General features: G+C 44.2%; 2 protein-coding genes across 6 annotated transcripts in view; one reads left to right on the forward strand and one right to left on the reverse strand.

Annotated features, from left to right (window-relative positions):
* The window catches only part of EVA1C (eva-1 homolog C), a 37087-nt gene extending 30519 nt beyond the window's left edge, over positions 1 to 6568 (forward strand). For 3 of the 4 annotated variants that reach the window (XM_035315624.1, XM_035315627.1, XM_035315628.1), the window contains exons 5-8: positions 110 to 253; positions 3876 to 3956; positions 4837 to 4926; positions 6033 to 6568. In XM_035315624.1, the coding sequence (XP_035171515.1) occupies positions 110 to 253; positions 3876 to 3956; positions 4837 to 4926; positions 6033 to 6418 (701 nt within the window). In that variant the 3' untranslated portion in view covers positions 6419 to 6568. The remainder of the gene's footprint in view (positions 1 to 109; positions 254 to 3875; positions 3957 to 4836; positions 4927 to 6032) is intronic. The other variant, XM_035315625.1, reaches the window with a different exon arrangement.
* Positions 6569 to 16309: 9741 nt separating this feature from the next.
* LOC118160712 (cilia- and flagella-associated protein 298-like) lies at positions 16310 to 25194 on the reverse strand. 2 transcript variants are annotated; one of them, XM_035315642.1, is made up of 8 exons: positions 25110 to 25194; positions 24891 to 25072; positions 23922 to 24089; positions 21992 to 22059; positions 19652 to 19810; positions 18984 to 19115; positions 16830 to 16925; positions 16619 to 16729 (listed from the first exon to the last, which is right to left on the reverse strand). In XM_035315642.1, the coding sequence occupies exons 2-8, from the start codon at positions 25027 to 25029 to the stop codon at positions 16619 to 16621; spliced, it is 873 nt and encodes a 290-aa protein (XP_035171533.1). In that variant the 5' UTR covers positions 25030 to 25072; positions 25110 to 25194. The 2 variants fall into 2 exon arrangements, with proteins under 2 accessions (XP_035171531.1, XP_035171533.1); XM_035315640.1 differs by lacking the exon at positions 25110 to 25194 and having other exon boundaries at positions 16310 to 16729; positions 24891 to 25029.
* Positions 25195 to 25212: the final 18 nt, after the last annotated feature.

A 25212-nucleotide genomic window follows, 5' to 3' on the forward strand; every position in this document is an offset into this window, starting at 1 on the left:
TATTGCTGTCTGAAACTGAGAGCAGATTTGTGTGTCTTGTTGTGCACGTAGCCGTTATTATTTCTGAAACACTGCTGTTGTGTATTTATTGTATGTATTTTTCTTTCAGACTGTTTGTCTTACACGGCGTTAGAAGTTTTATCGAAAAGGTGTTACGGGAAACAGAGATGCAAAATTATTGTCACTAGCCAGGATTTTGGAAGTCCGTGCCTACCTGGAGTGACAAAATACCTTAACGTCAGCTATGCATGTGGTAAGAGCACAATCATTTTAAAGCCCTTATTCTGCTTGCAAAACAAATCAATGCCAAACAGTGCGCACATATGGAGACACACACACAGAGGCTTCTGAAATCTACCCTTCCTTAACACAGGAATTTTGTGACGTGGCTATACCCAAAATATGTGAACAATCCCATGGGTAGAGCTGCACCCAAAGTAAACTTTTACATTATTTTGTTGTTGTTGTTGTTGTTGTTGTTTTTTGTTTGTTTGTTTTGTTTGTTTGTTTTCCCTGTAAAAATGCATTTTATAGTAAAATATTAAGTATGGATTATAACATCTCAAGAAATACTATCAAAATAAGATTCTGTTCTGCAGAATTCACCTGCAACAGAGCTAGGAAAAATAATCTGCTCTTGCCTGCCATGGGTCCAGGTACAGCAGTGCTGCATAATTGTGGCACTGTGTACAGAGCCCAGTCCTGAAACCGGAGTCACACGAGCACACCTACAGCCTCCAGCCTTGCAGAGGGATTTCCTTTCTCATGGGCAAAGTCTCACTAAAATAAAGGTTTGAGGTTATAGATCCCTTGCAGGACTGAAGCCTACTTCAGCTCAGACAAGAAGGAAGAGTTTTTCATTTTCTTTATTGTAGACTGATATATTTATGTCATGTGGAAGCAGAGTTCCCTACAGTTCTTTTTCTGAAAAGCAAAGGCCATGGGACAGAGAAGTGTAATACGAATGAAAGTGAGGGAAAAAATGACTGCAGGACTTCAATGCAGTGTCTTATGTAGGTGTTGCATACTTTTAGGAATGTCTTTAACTGCAGACTTGAACAAATTTCCTAAGCTTCTGCCTGCTGCTGCCAGCTAGTCGTGAGGAGAATTGTGACCCTCAGCTGGCTGGATATCACATGCCCCTGCACCAACCAGGGGATGTGCAAAATCTTTTTCACCAGGTTACTGCTCTGCCTCTGGGACGTGGTTTTGGGAATAGCAGTGAGGGACTGATTGCCACATCGCCGCGTACCTGAGGATCAGAGGAAAGGGAGCCCCAGCCATTTCCTTGCTGGCATGAGAAAATTTCTTTTGTGGTCTCCCAGTGTAGTTGTGAAGTGAGGATCATCACAGTGACCCTCTTTATGTTGCTGAGGAGAGCTGGAGACCTGCCTTTGTGCTAACACGTAACATTTTTGTGCAGTTGTCTTCGTGCTGTAGTTACTTTATGAATGATTTAATGGGATCCTCTTTAATTAAAGATAGTTGTAACAGATTGTTCTCTCTTACGCATCCATATGCTGGAAGACAAGTGTATGTTTGTTTGCAGTGAGGTTATGTGTTCTGGTTTTTAGTGAAGTGGTTTTGCAATAACACATGGATAACAAATAGCGCTCGTGTGTGTTGCTGGCACATGTCGAAGACTTTTTCTTCTGCCAGATCCTACTGAGCTGTGCAGGCTGAAGCATTAGCTAATGGTTTGCAGGTCTAATTGTTTATAGATCATCTAAGGAACATGGGAAGAGGCTGGCTGTAGTCCAGAATGACATTTTACACTTTCCCCTCACTAGAAGATCCCTGCTAACCTGGTGCTTCCCAAGCCGAGATAAATGGGCTTTCCTCTGAAGTGACAGGGACACAGCTGAGCAGAGCACATTCTCTGAGAGCTGTGCCACGCATGAAAGTATCACCAGCATGGTCAGCAATGTGAAAAAATCTCACTCCCTACCTCAGTGGTCAGCAGCCGATCAGGGCTAGCATGTCTGCCTGCGTTTGTATGTTCACAGTTAACTCCTACTGGTAAAAGGAGATGCTGGTTCCTCACAGTCCTGGTGCTTCAGTGACCCCCTCAGCATCACCTCGTGTCTGCACAGGGTAGCATCTGACAGCAGCTCTTGCCAAGGCTGGCATTTGGGAGCCTGCCCCAGGAAATGCAGCTGCTGACTCCGGCACCATGCCCGTGTGTCCTGGATGCTGCTCTCACCCCTCCGTGGGCCGCCTTCGGCAGCTTGTGGCAGCTTGCTGGGCCTGCCCTGCCTGCCAGTGTGGAGCTGGCACAGCACCGAGCGTGGCTGCGGTTATCCTGATAAAGAATTCCTTCGGCTGGTGTCACATAATCTGTCCAGCAACCTGCTGCAGGTCTTAAATCCCTCATGTGTGCTGTGTATCTGAAATGAAACCCCAGCTAAAGTTAATGGTGCGAGAGCTGTTGTTGCCCATAACATTTTGAATTAAATGCCTCCCCTCCAACAAATATTCAGATGCCTTGTTGAACATCCATCCAAACCCAGTGGGAAAGGGCTCGGCCCTGCCACAAATGACGGGGGGGAAGGAGGGGAACGGGAGGAACAACATCAGTGCAGGTGGAGGAGGCCCGGCCCGGGCACTAGGCCATGCAGCGGGGTGCGCTGGGGACAGCACGGCCTCCGGGAGGGATGTGTGAGGACAGGGCAGGGAGGCACTGGCCCAGCATCAGCCATGTGGAGGCTAAGAGAAAGAGGCTACAGCGTGGGGATGCTACAAAGTGTAGGCAGGGGACGCCTACACCTCGTTCACTGCCTTCCAGTTACTTCCAGGTCAAACTCTGCTCCTAAAAGCCAGGCCTGCGAACTCGGCGCGCAGGCTGAAAGAAAGCAAACCAACCTCGTCCGCTGACAAAATTACTCTGCTGCTGGAAAACAGTTACGAATTACGACGGTATACAAGCCAAAATAGAAATTAGCTCATTCGCCCCTATCTCTGTTGGCTTTCTGTTGCAAACAGGAGCAAAGAGTCCCAGAAAATTCCCTCATCAGGAAAGGAAACAGATATGACTTGGAGCCCACACACACAGAAGAGTACTGCTCAGAAAGAAGTGCTATTTTTAGTTGTTTTTGCAAACGAAAACTATGCTAAGCCCCAAGCCTCGGTCTCCTCTGTTCCATTTAACTCTCTTTAGCACTGTTTATTGGCAAATCTTTGTGTGTAGGATAGAGGTGAGCTTCATACTTGAAATTGCTTTCTTCTTCTTTTTTTTTTTTTTTCCTTCACATAAGTCTGCAAATCAATCATTCTGCCTTCGTACAATACAGGGAGCAGGTGCCAAGATCTGGGTACCTGAAGGGCCCATTCATCTCACACACAATACATGAACTCTCAACATCTACGCGGTGTGCCTTCTTTTAGCAATTTTACTTATTTTAAGAAAAATGTGAAAACTTCTCAAGGGAAAAAAAAAATAAATGCCATGAGAAATGCCATACCCAGAGCCTGCCAGCCCATCCTGAGCACCTTCCTTCTCTGGGACCACTCCTTTCAGAGGCTTTACAGAGGACTTCACATGAGACTTTAAACGGGGAAAGCCTGAGGTGCCACCAACAGAAACCTGATTAATGTTTGACATAAACACTCCTTTCCTGAGCAGGTGACCGAGCGCTGGCACAGGTTGCCCGGAGAGGTTGTGGAGTCTTCCTTCTTGGGGGTCTTCAAAAGCCACCTGGGAATGATCCTGGGCAACCTGCTGTAGGTGGGCCTGCTTGGACAGGGGTTGGACCAGGTGACCTCCAGAGGTCCCTGCCAAGCCCAGCCATGCTGTGACGCTGTAATGGGGATTAGTAATTAACTGGAGATCTGTTTTCCAAAACTAACAGTGCACCATTTGCCTTTCTTCTTTCCAGTTCCTAAATTTATCCTCACAGCTGTCAACCCCCTGGTCACTGACAACAAGTCTTCCGTGAAGCTGAACGACGGTGAGCATGGTAATTAAAAAATAATAATTGTTTACTCCTCTCCTTTGTCTTTGACTGCAGTAGGATGTTTCGGCACAGCAGAGGGGGGTGTGAGGGAGGAGACGGGGAGCGCTGCTGGGACAGCATCAGCCCTCCTGGCTGGGACAAGATGGGCCGGCACGGCCTTGGCTCGGCTGTCACAGCGATACAGAGGGAAGGCTCTGCTGCCTACTGTACATTCCTTATACTATTTCCAAGGAACTGTGAAGTTTTGCTTAAGTCAGCCTATGTGTCATGCCAAACCGGGGCTGAGACGTGCTGAATTTTGACTGACAGGGATGCGGATACCTGGCAGGCCGTAACCAGTGCACTATTTTCTAACTTTGACTGAAAGATGGGAAGAGTAAAAGTGGAAATGTAGTTGGTTTGTGGTGAAGGGTCTTTTAAAAATTACACCAACACCTGCTCCTCCTAAATGCAAATAAAATGAACCACGTGGCTAGTGCACATTCACTGCCATCACTAACCGCAGTGCCCTGCAGCAATTGGGCTAGGAAGTCCATTGGACAGGTGTTCAGCTTAGTGAAGTAAATAGTTTCAGAAAGCTTAATGGGAATAGGCAAGGGGTTTCACTTGGTAATAGATTATTTTTAAAAATAATTTTGCCGTTTTCCGTATACTCAATATTTTCAATATCTTGATTATTTGCTGTTTATATTTAATTTCAATATTTGTTTTATTAAATAATCAACCATCATTTGGTCTAACATTCTGCAAGGTTCCTGTGGCACAGTGCTGGCCTGCCTGTGTTTTAGTCAGACTCATTGGTTCAAAAGTCGTAAGAAGAATATCACCTTAGCAGCTTCATCATCTACAATGTGACTGTTTGCTTTACCTCTTCTTGTTGCAGGTATCGACATTGATCCAAAGGAATCAAGACTTCCAAAGAAAGATAGCACTATTGTTAGCAACTCCTTGGCTACATTTGCATACATTAGAGGTAGGAAAATGAGACAAATTGGTTCATTAGATTGTGGCGTTTTGGAAGGAGTAGGGAAGGGGAGGATCACCGCCGAAGGTCGCAGCTGGAAATCCCATATTTATAGTAACAGTATTATTACAATATACTCGCAGTCTTGTGGATGGGACAATCACAGCGCAACTGACATTTATAGAATATTTTCCATCTTGAAGGATCCAAACTCTTTTAGGGACTGCAGCCAAGATTTTTTTTAATGAACATTTTCAATGGGGGCTGTTGGTTGTTCGGTATTTTTGAAAACCTGGTCCCCGATCTGGGTGCAGCGCCAGAGACATCCATTTTTGGAAATGTTGGTTTACATGCATATAAGGATAATCGAGGAGCAACATATAAATAAATAAATCAGCCCAGCCATCGCCATTATGAGCCATGACAGGTTTTGTGACTTCGCAACACTAAGGCAAATTCTGTTGAGGCCAATAGATTTGTGATCACCAGATCTCTAACACCACAGGAAAAGTCTCATGAATTTTGGAAGTGAGCAAGGGGCTGGCATTAAAAAGCAACTCAGGTTCTAAGGTTTCGGCTCTTCTAGAAAACAGCAGGAGCCATGCAGCAGTTGAGTTGCTGCCTCCCTTGTTGCTATACTGGGATGTGATCTCAGCATGTACCGGGAATCACAATGCTCCCTACCAGCCCAGGCTGGAGATGCTGCTGTGGTTCCTCGGAGCAGGGAGTTGCTCTTCCCATGCCCCCTGTTAGTGAGAGTAAGACCCATTTTGGCAGGATGGCTGGAAAAAAATTATATGCTTCTGGTAGGTGGTTAAGAATGCTAATAAAGCGGTGGGATAATGTTATTTTGTGATGTTTTTAAGAGAGTGGGATTTTTGCACAGTAATCTGAGGAAGCAGAGACAGCACTGTTCAGTTCCCAAGTGCAGGGCGTTTTGGGTGCAGGGCACAGCAAGCCCCCTCCCACCTCCTGCCCACAAACACCCCCTACCACTGTGGCCACATAATGTGGGACTCTGGAAATGACAGCTGTTTTTTTTTTTTTTTTTTTTTTTGTAAATAGACTTTTGGCAGAGTCTGTGAAGTGTTTAAGCACTGGATTTCTAATTTCAGATCACCCAGAAAGAGCTGCTCTTCTGTTTGTGTCCAGCGTTTGTGTGGGATTAATCCTCACGCTATGTGCCTTGGTGATCCGTGTGTCCTGCTCTAAAGACTTAAAGAAATTGCAAGGAAAGAGGGAGCACCTAGTGCCAGAAAGTGATGGAGCAGACGAGAACAGTGAGAACGAGGAGGAGGAAGACTCCTCTGAGTCAGAGGTTCAGGATGAACTGGCAGAACTTTACAGACCTCCTTACTCAGGTTATAACTCAGCAGAAGCAGCAGACCTGGCTGAACGGATCGAGCGCAGGGAACAGATCATGCAGGAGATTTGGATGAACAGTGGTTTGGATATGACACCACCTAGAAATATGAATACATTTTATATTAATGAACAATAAATGGCTTATTTCGGAAGACGCCCTAGCCTTTTTTTTTTTTTTTTTTGAAAAAGAAATGTACCTTCTGTGAAGGAACATTTGTATCAGTACATATAATTATTTGTAAAGTAAGAAGAAATATATGCAATAAAAAGAGAGCTTCAAACCCTTGACTGTCTATAAATCATTCTGTGGAAAAACACTTTTGTAAAGTCTCATCATTTTGGATTATATTATAGATTGCTTTTCACTGTATTTTTGGGCTCAAAAGCCATATGAGGGTTATGAAATATTAAAAAAGGAGAACAATATTTGAGAAGCATAACGTGGAGAAAAGTCTTCTGCTTTAGGACATAGCACTTGCAGCCCATAAATTACATGAGAATGTGTTCTGTTGGTGAAAAATGTATTATTAACAGAGGGGGCAGGACAGAGCAAAATTAAACACAGGTGCTTGAAGCTTGAACCTGCAGGTTTATTATAACACATGGGGGTGTGAAAAAATAAGCATACCTCCCCCCAGTACCTGTTCAATCACCCTAATGATCTCCCACACCCAACACAGTTTCTTCTCAAATAAAATTTTGGTGAACCCAAAACAGTACCACGAAATGCTGCAAATGTAGTAGGTGCATGTGCTTGAATGACCATCCACTGACGTTTTTTTCTCACCTGATTGGTCTCTACAGGGTTTGAGAAATAGCTTAGTTGGAAGCAGTCCTCTAGATGCTAATGCAACAGTGCCTGCCTCAGGCACACTTCAGCGTACCCAGAGATTTCACAACGCCTCTCAGTCTACAGCTGCTTTTTGTAAAGCATAGAGCCACCAGGTGAGCCCAGCCCGATCAGCGAAAGAACTGCTGAAGAACGGGCGTAAGGGGAACATCAGTCTGCACTCAAGGCCTTCGGGACCCTGCTGCTAAGCAGACGTTCGTCAGCCAACCATTTGTGAAGCACAGGCATGAAAACAAGTGCTTTCTTTGGGGAAAAAAATAAAATAAAATGTTGGCATATATTAAGGCCATACCTTGTAAGTGGAGCACTGTGTTAATAGTGCTAATATTAAAGCATATTTTATAACCTTGATTTAAGGTTATATTCATGGGATTGTTTTTTTTAAGATCACTTGCAAGTCATTCAGACTGATCAGGTTTTGCTTTAGTGCAGTCAGACAGAAAATTAAATCAGAAATTTATCTAAGTTGAAAACATAACCTTCCTGCCTTTAAATAAAATGTCTCCAATATTTTAACTGCACTCCATAGGGAATTTCATGAACAATAGGAGGAAAAATGTCACTTCCTATTGGTAATACTTCATGAGTTCATTATGTTTTCCCGCTCAGACACTGTGCTTCTGGGTAGCGCGAGGTAGCATGAAACGCTTGGAAAGAAAGAAGTGACAGGGCTCGTCATTTCCTACTGATACCAAGTCACATCTAAGCATGGGAAAACTTAAAAAGGAGGAAGGGACCTACTCGGATGACTAAGGCACAGTTGCGTGCTCAACTGGAAAAATCTCAACACCGACTGGCATCCTATGAGCGGAAGGAAGAGGGCTTGAAGGGAGACACGAAGAGCTGAGCAGGGCTGGGACACTTCCCCTGCTGCACGAAAGGCAGTGCTCCCGCGGGGGCTTGGCTCTCCCCCTCACAGACAGAGAGGTGTTGCCATCCATGTCCCTGTGCAATGGTCCCGAAGAGGTTTGGGTCTGAAAAGAATTGGCGTTTGTCCTATGGGTGGAGGAACCGGGGTTGTACTTCTGGTCAGCCCTGTGAGTAGGTGTGGAACAGCTCCTCCAGGAGGTGACACATGACCCATGTCCTCCTGACCCATGAGGCAGGTTGGTTGCCAGTTTAGGTTGGTCATTAGGAAAATTTATTCACTGAAGCAGTTGTGAGGCATTGGAGCAGGCTGCCCAGGGAAGTGGCTGAGTCAGCATCCCTGGAGGTCTTCAAAAGACCTGTAGATGTGATCCTTAAGGACATGGTCTAGTGGTAGACTTGGTAGTGCTAGATTACTGGTTGGACCTGATGATCTTAGGGGGCTTTTCCAACATAAATGGTTCTAGGATTTCCCCTCAGAAAGACCAGAACACTGTCTCACCTGCGGGTGGCTGGTCCACATCCCAGCCATTCCCCCTGCTGACAGACCACACGCTGGTCGGCTTGGGTCCTCTTGCTGTTGCAGAAGAAGCCGGCACTTGAGGGCAAGGAGCCAGCTGGGCCACAACACACAGAACAGGGCCAAGGACAGGGGCTGGGGGGATGTTACCCCACAACACTAACCCCACCAAAACTCCTCAAGAGCCTGGGCCCTGCTGCCAGCTGACCTCTAGCCATTCTCCAGCCGATCTCCCCCTCTTGACCTATTTTTGGAAATTGCCCCATGACATTTTGCTATTAATTCATATTTATCCTCACCACAATTTGTATGTTTTATTTCCTTTTTCCTTATCTCTAAATCCCCATGGGGTTTTGGTCCTGAAGCTGACATTACAGCAGTACTCAGGAGCAGGTCTTCCCACTGGACCTCTGCTTTACTCAAGGCTAGGAAAAATGAGCATGCCCTAGGGACGGTGCTGTCCCATCTGTCCTGTTCTTGCCACCCAGACACATCCTCCAAGTGACGGTGCTGCTCTGGGGGTCCCTGAAGCCCAGCTGAGGGTAGAGACGACCCTTCCTGGTGATGAACAGCTCAGGTAGCAGCAGGTCGGTAGAAACCAGTCTCTAACCTTAGAGGCTGGTCCCTTACTAGGGGCAAAGCTGCAGAATGCCTTGCTTTTCCAAGCTCCCAGTCCTCTGAGCTCCTTTCACAATCTTGAAGGAAATTGGTTCATTGCATTAAAGTGAAGATAAGTCATTTATTCTTTCTGTTGCCTTTGTGCATTTGCCTGTCAATGACAGTGAGCCATGCAGGAGTGTCCCCCACCTTCCTGGATGTGCCCTGACCAGTTTGAAACAAAATCAAGTATCCTCACTGACCTCGTAACACACTGTCCTTCCCTGCCCGCTGCCCCAGCCTCTACCAGGCACCCTCTGGTATCTCCATTAGCTTCCAGACCACCTCCACTAAAAGCTCCTGCCACCTTCCCACCAGCCAGCTGCATCCCGTGTGTGTCATGTCCCACACCTTCCACCATGGCACCTTAGGAGCCCCAAAACCCGGAGAGCATTCTCCATGCCAGGCCACGACTCAGAGGCCTAAGGTGGTTAGCTGGCTCCTCTCGAAGTGGCCTTGGGCAGCCAGGCAGGGCTGGGGCTGCACCCCTGCTCCCCACCATGGAAATAAGGAAAAGAGCCAGGGAACAGGCTGCTTCCCAGTGTAGAGCCCATCACAGCTGCTGGAGATGTGTGGGGAGGAAAAACTGTGCTTAGCAATGTGTGCCTGCTTAGATGTATTCCTGTCGTAATGCATCTTCAAGCCTGGTGACAAGGTCCTGTCGTGGGAGAGCATCAGGAGCATCTCAGCAGGGCTGGGGAAGTAGCTTTTTCCCCAGCACAGTAGGGCGAGATTCACTCAGGGATCATTCCCTTGACTAAATTGTTTATGCTCTGAGCCTGGGTTGCTGTTTCATTCTTTCTGTGCAAAACTTTCCAAGTCTAATTGGGGAAAGCTATCAATTAGTGCTTTGTCTCATTCCCAAATGTTCGCTGCTCACAGCGGTATGGAAGTCAGAGTGAAAACAAACACAAACAAAACTCAGGAACAGGCACTAAATTATTTCAATCTCTCTGAAATGACATCTGCAGAAAAAGCATCCAGCATGGAAAACAGAGAACTAACGGGCAACATATTTACCTGACCTGACCACACATATTTTATTTTATGGGAAAGCACAGGGTATGCCAATTAAAGACAAGCAGTGCGTACAGTGATCCACATTGTTGTCAGTGCTGGGTCTGTTTTACTGCAATGGCATCAGTGGTAAGAAGCAATTGGATTTTGCCAGCTATTAGGAAGAAAATACAACAACAACAAAAAGCAGAAATACTGTGTTGTTTTTTTAGCCAGCATCTATTTCATTTCCAGGCTAAGGGCAGAAATATAACTGAGCGAGGTGCCACAGGTCAGCAGCAACACCTTGGGGAGGGCATTTCACAGCTAGCAAAAAGATGACATCTCAGCCACAAAATCCTTGTGAGTGCCCAGAAAAGCAGCCTAGGGATATTACAGGGGAGATTTCGCAGGCTGTGTGGCTGGCTCGGCATGAGAGTAGCTATTAGGCTTAGGCTACAGACGTGGCTGTGGGAATGACGTGCATTTGAAAATGATACGAGCCAGCATCAGCACCGAATAACCCAGGCAAGGGATCTCACATCACTTCTGAAATCATCCACAGTGGGGTTCCTTGGGTTCACAGAGGAAACCTGTCTGCCCAGCGTTTGCTGAAGCAAACAGAAGGTGAGTGCTGGAGATGGCCCTGCAGAGAGCCACTGGGGCAACAGCGGTGTTGTCCTCAGAGAGCTGAACTCCGGCCTGGAGCAGAAGAGCGACATGAAGAGCCTGCCAAGGTGCGTGGCACAGTCCTGTTGTACTGCCCAGCTCCGTGCCCACAACATCCCGCCCGCTGGTGCACATCACCCTGTGGTCTCTGCGGTGCTGGGGATGGGCTCGTCAGCACGCAGGAGCAATTCCTCAGCAGGATCAGCCGCATTCCTGTAAGGGCAGTCGTGCCCCAGCCCTATAAAGTTCCCCATCCATTTCTGCACCCAGCATTTCCCCTTGTTAAGGAGGCAGCACCCCTAAGGAAGGGGCCCTGGGGACGTGAGGGTGACACCTGGTTGATCTCTTCCTGGGGGAGCGAGAGGTCTGGAAGGCCTCGGTCAGAGCTCAGGCCTTCAATCTGCAGACAGGTCAATCAGCCATGAGACCCTTTGCTAGGTTCAGAGACAACAGAGCTGCCTGGTTTGGGTTTGTTTTATAATTTTTGAAACATCTGGACACAGCAACACGGTCGGGTTTTGGAGCTGGGTCTTGTTCAGGGCCGGGCCCTTCTCCAGGTATGTGGTGGGACCAGCAGGCCTCAGGAGGCCCTCCCAGCCTACACTGTGTTGTGAGCCACTGACCAGCTCTAAACCCAACATTTGGGGTTAGAGTCAGCAGTGGCAAGCCTCTTGGTTGTCTTGCTTGTCCACTACCGTTCCTGTCCACCCTAAGCAAAAATTCAAAATGGAATTGCTAAAAATATCCCTCGTCAGGAAAGAGGCAACATGTCCTTTTCTGAACGAGCCCGCAGGGTGCTGTTGAGGGAGAGGCAGGAAGGAGCAGAGCTCCAAATTTGTGACCAGCCTCTGCACTGTGGAAAATTATGGGTTGGATCCCAAATCTGCACAAACTGCTGCTCCAGTATGAAAAAAAAAGAGGTGGTGGTATGGAACAGCACACCACGTGCACAGCCGTGCCCACAGCCCCCTGAGTGGCGATGTGCGTCGCAGCTGTGTGCCGGTTCCTGGAAAAACATCCCTACACAACAGCTTTTAACCACAACATTATAAATATTTAATCTTGCTTGGCTGCATTACTCAGCCTTTATTAAGACCTGCTCTCACATCCATAATCTTTGGAATAAAATAATAATTGCCTTTTTTTTTTTTTTTTCTTTTTCTTCCTTAAGGAAGTGCCAAATTTCCTATTTTTGCTATAAACTTCCTCATTCAGAAGGCAGCCCCGCCACGGCCGCTGCACAGGACGTGCTCCCTGAGGCACAACGCGGGACGGGCGCCGTCCTTGACACCACGGGCAGGTGGCTTTGGCGTGGGGCCTGGTGTCCTGACGGCCCGACGGGGCTGTCCCCGTCACCCGGTGCGCCCAGAGCATGGCGAGGGGGGGTGAGGACAGAGGACAGGTTGTACTGAGCAGGAGTTGTGGGGTGCAGGAGGGGGAGTATGGAGGGAAAACAGATTTTAAAATGCACCGTGTGTGCAAGGCTCACCCTGCTCTAAGGCTTTCCAGTGCAGCAGCCAAACCCCTGCTCCATGGCGGCTTTTATCCATGACCATCCTGCAGTAAAATGAAGCGAGAAAAACATGCTTGCAGGAGTCCCAGCAACCTGCTGGAGGGGTGAGAAATGGATGACTGCATGGACCTGCCCCATCTTTCGAGGCAGAGCGGGCTCTGCAGAGCAGCATCCACCCCAGGGACTGACCCTGTGTGGGGAAGCTGTGGAAGAGCAGTGCCCCTGCCCTGAGGCAGATAAATGCTTTCACAAACCTGCAAACCTAAGTGCAATGTTCGCATCTCATAATTCTCAAATTCCTTGGAGCAGATATTTAAATATCTATAGCCCTGTGCTTTGTTCTAGCACGCTGTCAGCTTTTTCCAGTAAGTTCATTCAATTTCAGTCGTAACAAGTAAGTGCAGCAGTTCTGTGGATGCTACCACGAGTTCCCAGAAGAGCATTGATCCTATGGACTTTTTTCTCAGCTGAAGAAGGAAGCAGTGCCAACTACAAGAGCGTTGTGCAAGAGCAGTAACAAGGGGGAACAGTCATCAAAGGTATTTAGAATAAAATGCAGATTCTTCCACGTTAATTATTTCCTGTGCCTACTTTTTCCTCTCCTAGGAAGGAAATGACAATATTGTAAGCAACATAATCAAAGGTCCTGTTCAAATGTCACCCCTCAGAGGTCAGATCCTCCATCTAATGGCAGCTGAAAAGGGTCTTTTTCACTGAAGCCATGACTCACAACAAGTCTTGGAAATATAACAAGAGTCCTCAGGCTCCTTTGATACACGTGCCAGTCACACAGAGAGTTCTGCTGGGAGGAAGGTGCTGGCAATATCGTGTAGCTTTGCCATGGACAACCACTTAATTGCAGTTGCGGATGTGCACGGGGGTTTAACGAGTGAAATCCAGGGAACAGAGATACTTAACTACGCTTCTTTCATGTTGCCTCCTCTGCTATTGAACACTTTCCTGGTATCAAGGGCATTGAAATGCCCTTGGTGGCCAACAGCCAGCAGTGACTTCAGTTATTTACAGGACTGGGAGCGCGCAGAAAAAACTCCTCAGAATAATACTAATCTAAGATGAAAGCTCTGTTTGCAAGAGGGATTCGGTTGGGTATTTTCAACTGATTATAACTGATCCAAAACATCTGGGCAGCTTCCTGCCAAGGACACTAATCTCAGCGCAGTTATGAAAAGTAACTAAAAAAAAGCTGTTTCCAAATGAGGAGGAGCAGGAAAGTAAAGAGTACTGGGGTGCATAAACAGTGATAAATAATTTCCACCAGGTACGGTCACATCACAAGCCCAGATGCCAGGCGGCCAAGGCAGCAATCTGTCTGTTTTACGGAGAGCTCCCCCTTAGGTCGGCACTGCAGCACCCTGCAGCAGGGCCTTGGCACAGCACCGCAGGCTCTGCTCAGCCTGCTTATTGAGCAGCAAGGATTAGATTTTGGGGAAGTGTTGTCACAAGCTGCGCAAGAAGCAAAGTGATCCTCAGAGGAATGAAGACTGCGAGCCTCCACATTGTAACACTACTGGATGCAATGTGTGCCAGGCCACTAACCAACTTGCTTTTTATATTTGCAGCAACTCCCAGTTATAAATAGCCATTTGATTATTTTAAGCATATATAAAAAACGGCCCAAACAAAATAATCGCTTTCAAGGCAAAACCTGCTTTCCTTGGATAGCATTCATACACCTGCGTGTGAAACCCACTAAGGAGAGCATCGCAGGAGAGGGGAGAAGAGGGAGAGGGTTTGCGTCTGTGTAAGCTCCCTTAGAAGTCACAGCGGTCCTACTTGTAATCAGGGTCTTCTGCAAGCAGTAGGAGCAATCAGGAGATGCAGCTAGGTGCCTAGTGACTTTTATCATAAATCAATCATTTTCATGATTTTGTAATGATTCCATTGAATCTGCCAATCCTAGTTACGTATCATGAACAGTCATCATGCCACTGTTGGTTGCAATGCCTATGACATTAGTAAGTGAGGTACTTTCAGGTTTTCTTCACTCCACCCTTTGATAGCAGCAAAGGAGCACATCAGGAAGAAAGCCCTGAGCTGTGTGAATAGTTAAAAGCCTCCAAGGAATTGCACAGGACTCTGATTTTCATCCGAGGAAGCAGTAGAAACAGATCCTTTCAAAACGTGCCCTATTTCCTTGCCACATGGAAATAAATTCCAAGGAGTTTTATAATACAAAGATGAAATATTGACATACTTTTTTTCCTGAAAACATGTTACTGTAAAACTGATACTCAAGAAAAAACACCAGACAGCAACTTTCTTAAAATAATCAGTGATTGAAGAAAAAAAAAACTCAATATTTATTAAATGACATTATTTCTGATTTCTGTATTCAATCTTCCAACTACAAGTTCCACTCCCATTTAACTTGATCAATCTCTCTTCAACCATACTAATACATAAGGAAAATTACGATTGCTTTGCAGTAATGGAAAAACATTTAGCAACGCACCTTCTCTTTGGTGTTCTACAACGACTCAAACAAGCAGGGAGACTGAAGCCAGCATCGCTGAGACGTGAAAGCCTGGAGAGCCACATACAGGCATTTTTATCGGACAGTCAGTGACCACAGAGTTTATTTCCATCTTGTTGCCCTGGCAGGTTTGGCACGGCTGGAAGTTTCTAGTTAATATCTCAGATATTTGTGTTTTCCAGTGTATCTACAACTAAACCCTGGTGACAAGAGGATTAGGGCATGAATAAGACTTAAAAAAATAAAAAATCTACACGTGAAAAATGTCAAACACAGGTGTTAGTTCAGACAGCACACCACCAGACTGTTGGAGCTGCTGAGTCACCCTAGCACCACACTACCAAAACGTGGCACCTGCATGAAGAGGTTTTACATTAAAATTTCATGTAGATTATGTGCTACCTGTTCTTGAGACTGAGGTAGTTTGTGAACATGATCTAGTTTGGCTGAGGTGGAGAGCGATGTGCAATGGCAACTTGGTACCTGGAGCATGCTGCAAACCACACTACCAACTTGCTTCCTTCACTGGCTTGCCTTTCTGCACTGCAGAATGGAAAAGGAGAACTGCCTTGGGGTGTGAATGAAGGCATCGTTCTAGTTGCTGACTGTGAGTGACCACAGCCAAGTAAGAGTTCACCTCCCTTTAAAACACCCAGTTGATCCTCATGCAGAGTTTTCTGAGCAGCCCAGCTCTGTACTGCGCAACTACTAACACTGCCTCAGTAGAAAAGTACCTCCTCTGAGCACACAGAAGCCTACACACATAAAACTTGAGCGATGTTTTCTTAGAGACTTGTTATTCACCTGGGTAATTCTAGAGATTTAATTTTCCATTAGTAGCACAGAATCCCAAATCAAAATCCTCCCTTCAAAAAAACCCCCAACGTTCAAGTCTACTGCATTTCCTTTGTTAGTCCCGAACCCAGAACTGAATGAAACACTCCAATAAGTTTCATTTTTCATTTTTTTCATTTTAAAACGCTGATGCTATAAACAAAATACTTCTGAAGTCATAATCTTGGAGTTATTTCTATGGTAAAGATCTTACCCTATCAAGTTTGTTTTTATTGTACCCAATCCATTTGCAAGGGACGCTTATTTCTGTAAATAGATTTCTGTCAGTCTCTGTCTGAAAGCATGACAACTAACAGCTTGTTAAACTGAGCAAGCTCAGTAAAGTGCCTTCCAATGCCAAAGAAAAATAAAAGATGAAAATCTTTCCAGAATGCTTCAATGTTATTGGTGTTTATACAAAAAAAATAACTTCCTTAAATAATTTTTAAGAGGTCAATTCCTTTAAAAATAAGTTTAAGATCAGCTATGTCAAAATGCAAACAGGCATATAAAGACCACTGAACTTTTACTGGATTAGCTTGGGAAAACTGATTTTTTAAATATAACAACTTCTACAAACTGTACTAGCTAAAAGAAATGCAAGAATCAAGATCACTCAAAACAATATCCAATATCCTAGTGCACATTTATTAGATATATTCTCTCTGAAATAGGTTAATATTTCAATACTCAAATTACAAGTGTCTAACAGAACAATCAACACGAACAGGATTGATTCCAATCTTCAGAGACAGGTGCTGCTACTGTTGCATAGAAATGTAAACATTTATTGAAAACCTAAGGCTGAAAGAGGCATCTGCTATGGAAGAGACAACTTCAGCTTTTCTCAGGAGAATCTAACACACAACACCCCTCTTAGCAAACAAGCGTATCAACCAAACAGCAGAAAGAGGCAAAAAAGGTGTTCGTAGAGCTTCATCTCGGCCCCCACTTGATGTCTTTTACACCATGAAATTGTCTTTTCAAAGCATGGCTGTCTGCCCACTCAGCGTTTAGAAAAGAGTCATCATCATCCTCTTCTAGTTTCTGTGAAGAGAACGGACAGGTGAAGGCAGGAGCAGTGAATGCAACCCGCACTCAGCGTCTACTGCAGCATAGCTCACACAGAGCTAAAAGACACCGCTACCTTAAGCTCCTCCTGCTTTTTGTAGTAATAGAGCATCATCTGTTTTTGCTCTTCATGACTAATCAGAGGTTCACGCCCTGGAGCTCCTTGTCCTTTCTGAAAGGGAAACCATAAATTTTGTTCACAATGGCATTTGTGATACAAAAAAGAACAGGAGAAACTGCTACGCAAAGATAGCAGAATCTTTCTTCAGACAGTAAGGTATCCCATGTTCAACAAGGTCCTCAGGGCAGGAAAATAAACATTAAGGAACTCCTGCTGTGTTCACGTGAGACTTACTCTTTCATCCTTGGCATCTTAATCACACTGTCAATTTTATGAACATCAATGGGAGCTGCAAACAACATTGCTGAGTCTGTTTTACTTAAACTTCTGCTCTAAAAAACATGAGAAATCTCAGCTTTCAGGCCATTCCAAATGTCTCAGGAGGGGCCCATCCACCTTTAGTTTCCCTGCTAACACAGACTCAAAATGGCTATGACTTGGTAAAGCAGGGAAGGAAGATAGCTACAAAACACTACAAATAAAATAAATTTTACTTGTTACCACAAATATTTTTTTCCAGGCAACTGTCCTCATGGAAGAAGTGATGCACGCAGCAGAAAATAGCTGATGACAGCTATTGTCGACAATAGCAAACAGAACAGTTTAAATGGAGATGGCGAATCCTCTCTGGAACAAAAAGGGTCTGGCATGGTTTAAATTAGCTCTCCAACCCAAGAATGCGGGCATCCACTGTCAGATAAGAAAACCACCGTACTACTTTGCATTCTCTGAAGAGGTCCAGCAACTAATTAAACAGTAAGACAACTTTCCCAGGAGCCTGTCTTTAATGGCTGTTGAGTTGTCGCACCATTTTTCAGTCACCCTGACAGTAAAGAGAAAGCAGTTCTGGGCTTCTAAATGACAAACACGTAAGTCGCTTGACTTATCTTTGAAAAGTTCTATTACGGGCACTTGCAGACAGTAAGATCTGCTGTAGCCATTTTGCTTTTCGAGTCAGAGAAGTTCTGACTGACAGGGAAGTGAAATGCAGCACCAGGATAATTCTGACCTACAGAGAAGTACCCTCTCCGAGGCATTTGGCACTCACAAACGCATCCTTTGAATGTGGTGCTATATACATATGAACAGGCTGAGCATGCTCTGATGAAGTTCCGAAAGTGCACTGAAAACACAAACGTTCTTCCTTTAAGTATGGCCTTCTCACCTGAGGCGAACAGAACTGCACCATTAGTTTGTCACTTTGTCCAGAAAATAATGAACAGCCCCAATAACTTGGTACTTAATTCTCATACCGTAAGAACAGTGCAAGAGATGCCAGTACACACTTAGTGACGGGCTTTTACTAAAGCATCAAGTTTATAAACTGAGGAGCAGCAGAACCTTTGCCTCTTTCTTGCTCACTGCTCCAGAGCAGAGCTATGTTCACAAGCCTCATGTGCTTCACCACACCTGACTGGAAAGTTGATTTCTTTTAAAAATCTCAACCACGAGCTTTAGGCGAGCTGCAGCTGACAGCACAGCTGGGTGGTGCAGGCACAACAGCTTGTCTTTCCTTCTAGCCCTCAGCAACTTCCATTGAAGACTTTGGGAGAGCTTGAACTTGGGCTCTTTCACAACCTGTGTCCTCAAAGAAGACGCAAATCCACGTTCCCAGGGCAACTGAGACAGTCTGAAGACCTGCCACCAAGAAACTCAGGACCCCAGAGTCAGGAAGTTACTGAGTTGCAGAAACCTTCTTTCAAAGAAAGACTTAGAAGGTGATGAGGGGTATCCATTCCACGTATAACTGAATTAATGGGTCTGTCCAGTGCTCCACACAGAGATGGAACTGAGAGCCTTTTTTGTGTGTGTGTGTTTGTGTGATTTTAAGCTTTTCAGGTTACATTTAATCTAGTTTTAAGCAGCGCTTTGATGTATTCTTATGAAGCACGTAATAGCAACTACTACAGTAATTCCTTTGCCTATCAGCTAAATACTAAGTACTTAGGATACAATAAATTAAAGGTCAAAATAGATTGAGTACAGTTTTAAGACACTTAAACTAGACCTAATCTAATCCATTTTGTATGCCTAATACCAATTCTCTTCCACAAAGAATTAGACTGCCAAGGATAAACAACATAAAAGGAATGTTCCCATGATACTTACTTTCTGTATCTTTACAATGATGGTTGTTTTCTCATTTTTGCCTATATAGTCAGAAAGCAGCTTTGTTTCTTTCAGCTCTTTTCCTGCCCACCATAATTGTGCTTCAGATTCTTCTATAACTTCAAGTCCAGCCTGTGACAAATAAACAAACAAGGTGAAGAGTGTGTGGGAGAATTTACTGGGGTGCTGTTTTTTTATTTTGCACCCCCCCTTTTTTTTTTTTTTGGTCAAAACCAGTCTGTCCCACTTCCTCCTCCCAGAAAGTCTTGCTGGAATTAACAGAAAGGCCAGTGCAATTCAGCTGATTTTACACTGTACATCCATTTCACTGCTCTCTTCATATTCATCTACAGCATCTTGGTTTAAATCCCATTCACTTTTGATCTAACAGCAACACTTTGGGCATTAAATTCTCAATACTGACCACAAGCTATTTAAATTGCATCTTTTAAAATTACCTGAACTTAGCTCTGTATGTAACATTTTAAATATACTTCATTCATTTTATTTCTCGGTAAGCTATTGGTGTGCTTTTTGTAAAGTGTCAGACAAAAATATTAAACAAAATATCTCACGTACATGAAAACAAGTCACCTTCACTGATAAAGTGGAAACCAGCACAAATTTAGCCCAGACACTACGTATAATACAAAAACATGACTGCATACGTGAGTCCCCGCCAAGTCTTCTTTATCTTCCAGCTCCATCCTCACTGGATCATGTGGAGGCAATCCCATTGGATACACAATCATCACAGCCCCTCGGAGCTGGTCCAGTGCATCTTTCACCATCTCCATATTAACACACACGTTGGCCTGAACTTGTTTCTGAAATGCAGGCAGGGATCATTAATAAGTTCCATTCTACAGATAGATGTAAAATATCTACTATATATATGGAGATTTTACATATACATGTATGTGTGCATGAAGAAAGACTTTGTTTTTACAGTCACTTTAAAGGTTCATTGCTGGGAAATTTGAGCAAAGCTAATTGTCTGCACAGAAATATGAGGAGTGCAAATTTTCTCATTTGAGTACTGATTTACAAATACATCACTAGCACCCCCTCCACTCAGCTTCCTCACACTGGCAAAAAATAAGAGAGATCTCAAACATCCACCAAATTGTGCAGGAGGCATTTAGTAACAAACATCTGTGGAATATAGGCATTCAGATAAGAATGCATAGCGCTGCAGAAACTCGATGTGAGGTCTAAGTACTTGTGATTCACAAACAAGATTAAAACAGTAGAATGAAAGTGAGGGCTAGAGAAAGGGTCTAAAACCCAAGGCTTGAGTACAAAATAGAGCACACGACCAAAGGAGTAAAGTTTGGCATATGGCATGGTTCAGGCAGAGATCTGTAAGATCAAATACTTGAGATCATTCCAAACCCAACTGCATCAGACAGAGGGAAAACAAACAAAAAACAAAACAAGATGCATCTGGAAGAGAAGAACTGAAACTTCTGCTTAAGGATTTAACTGTTCCAGTATTTAAAATAACAAGGTTTATAGAGTAAGAGAATGCTGCCTCCTTGTGGATATTAAACTAGTTACTGGCAATACAACTGGTTTCTCAGCCTCAGATGGTTAACTTTTTCTCTCTCTCTTTTTTTTTTTTTTTTTTTTTAAATACACAAGCATACTTATTTTTATCAATATGAAGAGACCAAACTGCCAAAATACTTCACAAACTATCTTTTAACGTAATTCACCAGTGAATGACAGTAATTCCTGGAGTAAGTAATTTTGCAGTTTCTTACTGTAAATGATGACAAAGTAGATAGTTGGAAGTTTCATGCAGGAAGAACTGCAAAGTGGAGACGAGATCTGCAGATTTTTTTTTCCTCTCAAGAATTCAAATCATATATTTTTAATTTCTTAGACATTTAAAAATAGAGCCAATCAGTTGTAATCTAAGAGAAAGTGTCTACCCAGAGGAAATCTTTAAAGTAAAGCAAAGGCTTTAATTTAAACATCTCCCATTTCATATGGATTTTGTTATGACTTGAAACAGTTTGGCTGAAATCCTCCCTAAATTCAAGACAGGTTTGCTGCAACTCAGCACACTAGAGGCACTGTCAAGCAACACAGTAGCTCCTCTGCTTGTCTCCAACAGATCCACGAGGCCATTGGAAACACTGAGCTGCTCACTTCAGGTGACTGACAGGACACCGTTACCAGCAATGGAACTGTCAAGAATGCCAATTTAAGAGCATAGGCAATGTTAAAAAATTATTAACTTTATCTAAACGTGTAACTGGTTTAAAGCTGTTTTCAAGTTCCACACCTGCTAATTCCCAGATTACAGGGGTGGGGAAAAGAGAACAGCTTGCAAACATTCACAAAAAACAATCTGATAATAAATATGATTTAATGAGTGTTTCAAAGTCATATGGAAGTTCAGACACTATACAGAATATCTCAACATTTGGTAAAGGGAAGGTGAATAACTGAGTCTGTAGTCCCATCGGGGCATACCCTCTCGCTTATCTTTACGCACACAAACTCAGGGAGACCAAGCTTGCCTCCAAGTACTGGTAAAACCAAGGCCTAATCTTAGAGATTAAAACATATTTTTCAATTACTTATATGTAGAGCCAAATGACTACATTAATGAGCAGAAGGTATTTTATTCCAGAAACATCACAGAATGAAGTTAATTTTTCACCAGAAAACCTGACAGGCATCCGCCTAAAGAATGCATCAATAGCAAATTAAGGGCATGTGGATAAAATTAAATGCAATTTAATCATTCATGTGGTCTAGGCTGCCAGCATTCACTTGGTGTTTAATATCTGATTCCTTAACTTGTTGAACCAGCCTGCCAAAAGCCATTAAGAAAATCATTAACAGAAATGTCCGTTTCTGTTAGATTATTCACATCGCCGCAGGATATTATTCAAAAATCGTTAGCCCTTGCACTGAAAAAGGTCCATTTTTAATTAAGCCGCGCAACAACACAGCACCTATTAAGACAGTTCATGCTACTTCAGAAAATTTACCTTTGAGATTAATGCCTTGGCTTCCTCTATTGTCTTTTTTATTACTTGCTGCATTTTTTCATTTGGAGCTAAAAATAAAGAGATACATACTTAATAATTTATATTTACCACAAAACAAAAAACACAACCAAACACCACCACCACCACCCCAAAACAAGCGAAGGACCTGCCCAAGTTATTCTCTACTGTAAGCAAATGAGACAGTGTTAAAGCACAAAGCAAGAGATATATATACTACTAAACTGTAGTCTATTTACCACTTGGATAGTGCATTGTCACACTTCTTACTAATTTGAGAAACAAACCAGCATTTCTCATGGGAGAGTCAAACTTACATTTCCATAAAGATTTTGGCTGGTATAGGAAACTTGGCTTGAGACAAAAACACTGAATAAAAAGCAACAGCCATAATCTCATACTCACCCCAACCTAAAGCATGACTCTTTCCCATGCTGTACTTCTAACTGTTGTGGGCTCTACAGGCAGATGTGCTTTAATCAGGAACAACAGCTTGGAGTTTTCTGACTTTTTTTTTTTCTAATTAAAATCTCATCCTAATAGTAAATGCAGTTTTGCAAATACAATACAAGTTTCATAGCATAGTTACATATTTAAACTGTTATAAAAACCCTCCTCTCAAAGAAAAACACAATTAAATCATACTCATTTCCAGCTGAGCCTTTAAATGCATCATTTACTTGTATCTAATTTGTCCCACATTTGCACACTGATCAGTATTATAGCTTTGTTGATATTAAAAAGCTGTCTACCCACTAACACATAAATGCCCAACTATGACTACGAGTAAGAGTAGTACTACCCTTATGCTAAAGTTGCTCATAAATTTTTACGATAAGGCCTGCCACTGCTCACAATTGTGCCAAACTCTGAAGCAAAATGCCTGCCCCAAGGTATGCATGAGAGACTCGACCAATTCTGAGAACACAGGCAGGAGGGAAAACATTCAGGTATATTGTAAGCTCTTAATGAAGATCACAAAGTGCTTAAGCTTGATTGGACAATGTGTTGCATCAGAAGAATTATTTTCCCCAAAACAAAACATTTGGAATAAGCTGCTTGTGTATGCCAAGTTAAGGGCAAATTATTCAAAGATTCCCCTGTAATTGAACTGCCTGCAACCAGCATCTAAAGGGCTGCTGGCCTGGCAGGGGCTGTTGTAGTGTCGGGGGTACAATAAAGCAGCCAGCTCGAAGATGGTCACAGCCAGCCCTCGTGCCCCCAGCCCTGAGGTGGCAGGGGAGCAGTGCTTGATGCTCGTACCAGGTGCTAAGGCAGGAGCAGAATTTGCAGAAGGAAAAAGAGATGAGTGAGTTCAGTAAGCCCGAGTCACAGTGAATACGAGAACTGAGAGATACTGGAAGAACAACCTAACCTATTAACTCAAAGCACCTTGGAGACTTTGCATACGTGTGTATTGTTTTTCTCCATTTACAAACAGGGAGAATAAATTGAAGCAAAATAGTCACTTTCTGTTCCGGCAACTGCTTGCTTATTTTTTGGAGTTTACTTACAAGCATTACAGTTGCAAAGTTAAACAGCACATCTGCCAAAGAGATACAACACCATTTAGGCTTTTAAATCAACGCTACACTAGGTCCTCATCCAGGATTTACATAGATAACTGATCACTTACATGATTTGTTGTGAAAAAAGGCTCTTAAATAGCTACTTACATAACAAACCTACAACTGCCTTTAATATGGTCTGTTTATAGGATGATCATTGTAAATAGCAAAGAAACATTAGCTGGCCAACAGGCTGGCCTAATATCAAATGTATACTAAGTATTGACATGGTTTTCTCCCAGGACAGTGAGGTGAAGTTCAGAATTATGGTTTTCACGTTCCTCATGATATCACAGATTATTTATGCTTACAGGGAAAGAATCAAACATCTGAGCTCTATTTACCATGCCCATTTCTTCGTCCAATTTCATCCTTCTTGAAGACACTCCCACCACTTGGTACACATTTTTCTGCCCACTCATCCTTTAACTTCAGTTCTTCAATTTGCTCTTCCGTCAGTCCTTGCATATTAAGCGGCAAGTAAACACCATGCTCTGCTAGCTCCTCCATCTCTTTAAAGCGTTTAGAGAACAAAGTTAGAAATCTGTGTTGCTGAGAATACAGCATTTAGAAATGCCCTTTTGGATTACGTACATGCAGAAAACCTTACTGCTAGGCTTCAGTTTTTAAAAATCTAAGTGTATGAAATAAATACCTGTATTTTATATAGATATACATACTTTTTATTTTGTTAAAAATATATATTATTAATATGTATATACACACAGTAATAACGTTAAAATTCACACTTTTCACATATACATGAGAAAGTGTAGCAAATGAAACAAGGCTAGGTATGCAAACCTAGATGATACTAGATGATCTCAGATGTCTTTTCCAACCTTAACGATTATACGATTCCTTACTTGCTGGCCATGAACTTGTTCTTATTAGTATTTCACGAGTCGGCTTTAGCTGACTGCATGTTCCTTTTTCCAAATACTTTTGGGAAGGCAACTTCTTTCAAAAGGGGAGCACATTTTACTGTTACACAGTAGCGAACCTCTTCACACTTGGGAAAATACTCAGCCTCTGCCTTTGGTACTGCATCAGAGCCAAGGGGTCAGATTGCCTCCCGGTGCGAACCAAGGAACGAACACAAGCCTCTGCAACCATTCCTGCCCGATCAAGAGACGCCGGCTCGGAGCAGGCCAGGCTAAGGCAGTGTTTACCCAGCGGGGTAGCCACTGGTTACCGCCGCCTCCTCGCTGCAGCTCCCTCACCCTCCGCCCTGTCCCTGCGGCCCCGACCCGCAGGCGGCAGCCGCCGCTGCCCCTCACAGCGGCAGAGGAAGGCGGGATGGCGGCCGGTACCTGAGCACAGCCGCTGCACCTTCAGCCTCCCGTTGTAGATGCGGGCGACGAGGGGCGCCAGCTCGGCCAGGCGGGCGCCGCAGGCCGCCTCCAGCAGGAACTGGCTCTCGTCGCCGCGCTTCACGTGCAGCCGCACCATGGCGGCACCCGGTGGCCCCTCACGGCCGCGGCCCCTCACGGCCGGACCGGCGGCGGCCCCTCACGGAGACGGCCCCGGCGCCGCTCTGCGCATGGCCGCCGCCGTTGGCTGCGGCCGTTATGGCGGCAGGGGCGGGGAAAGACAAAATGGCGCCGCCCCCGAGGCGCCTCCTCAGCCGCGTCT

The sequence above is a fragment of the Oxyura jamaicensis genome, chromosome 1, assembly GCF_011077185.1.
Source record: "Oxyura jamaicensis isolate SHBP4307 breed ruddy duck chromosome 1, BPBGC_Ojam_1.0, whole genome shotgun sequence".
NCBI lineage: Eukaryota > Metazoa > Chordata > Aves > Anseriformes > Anatidae > Oxyura > Oxyura jamaicensis.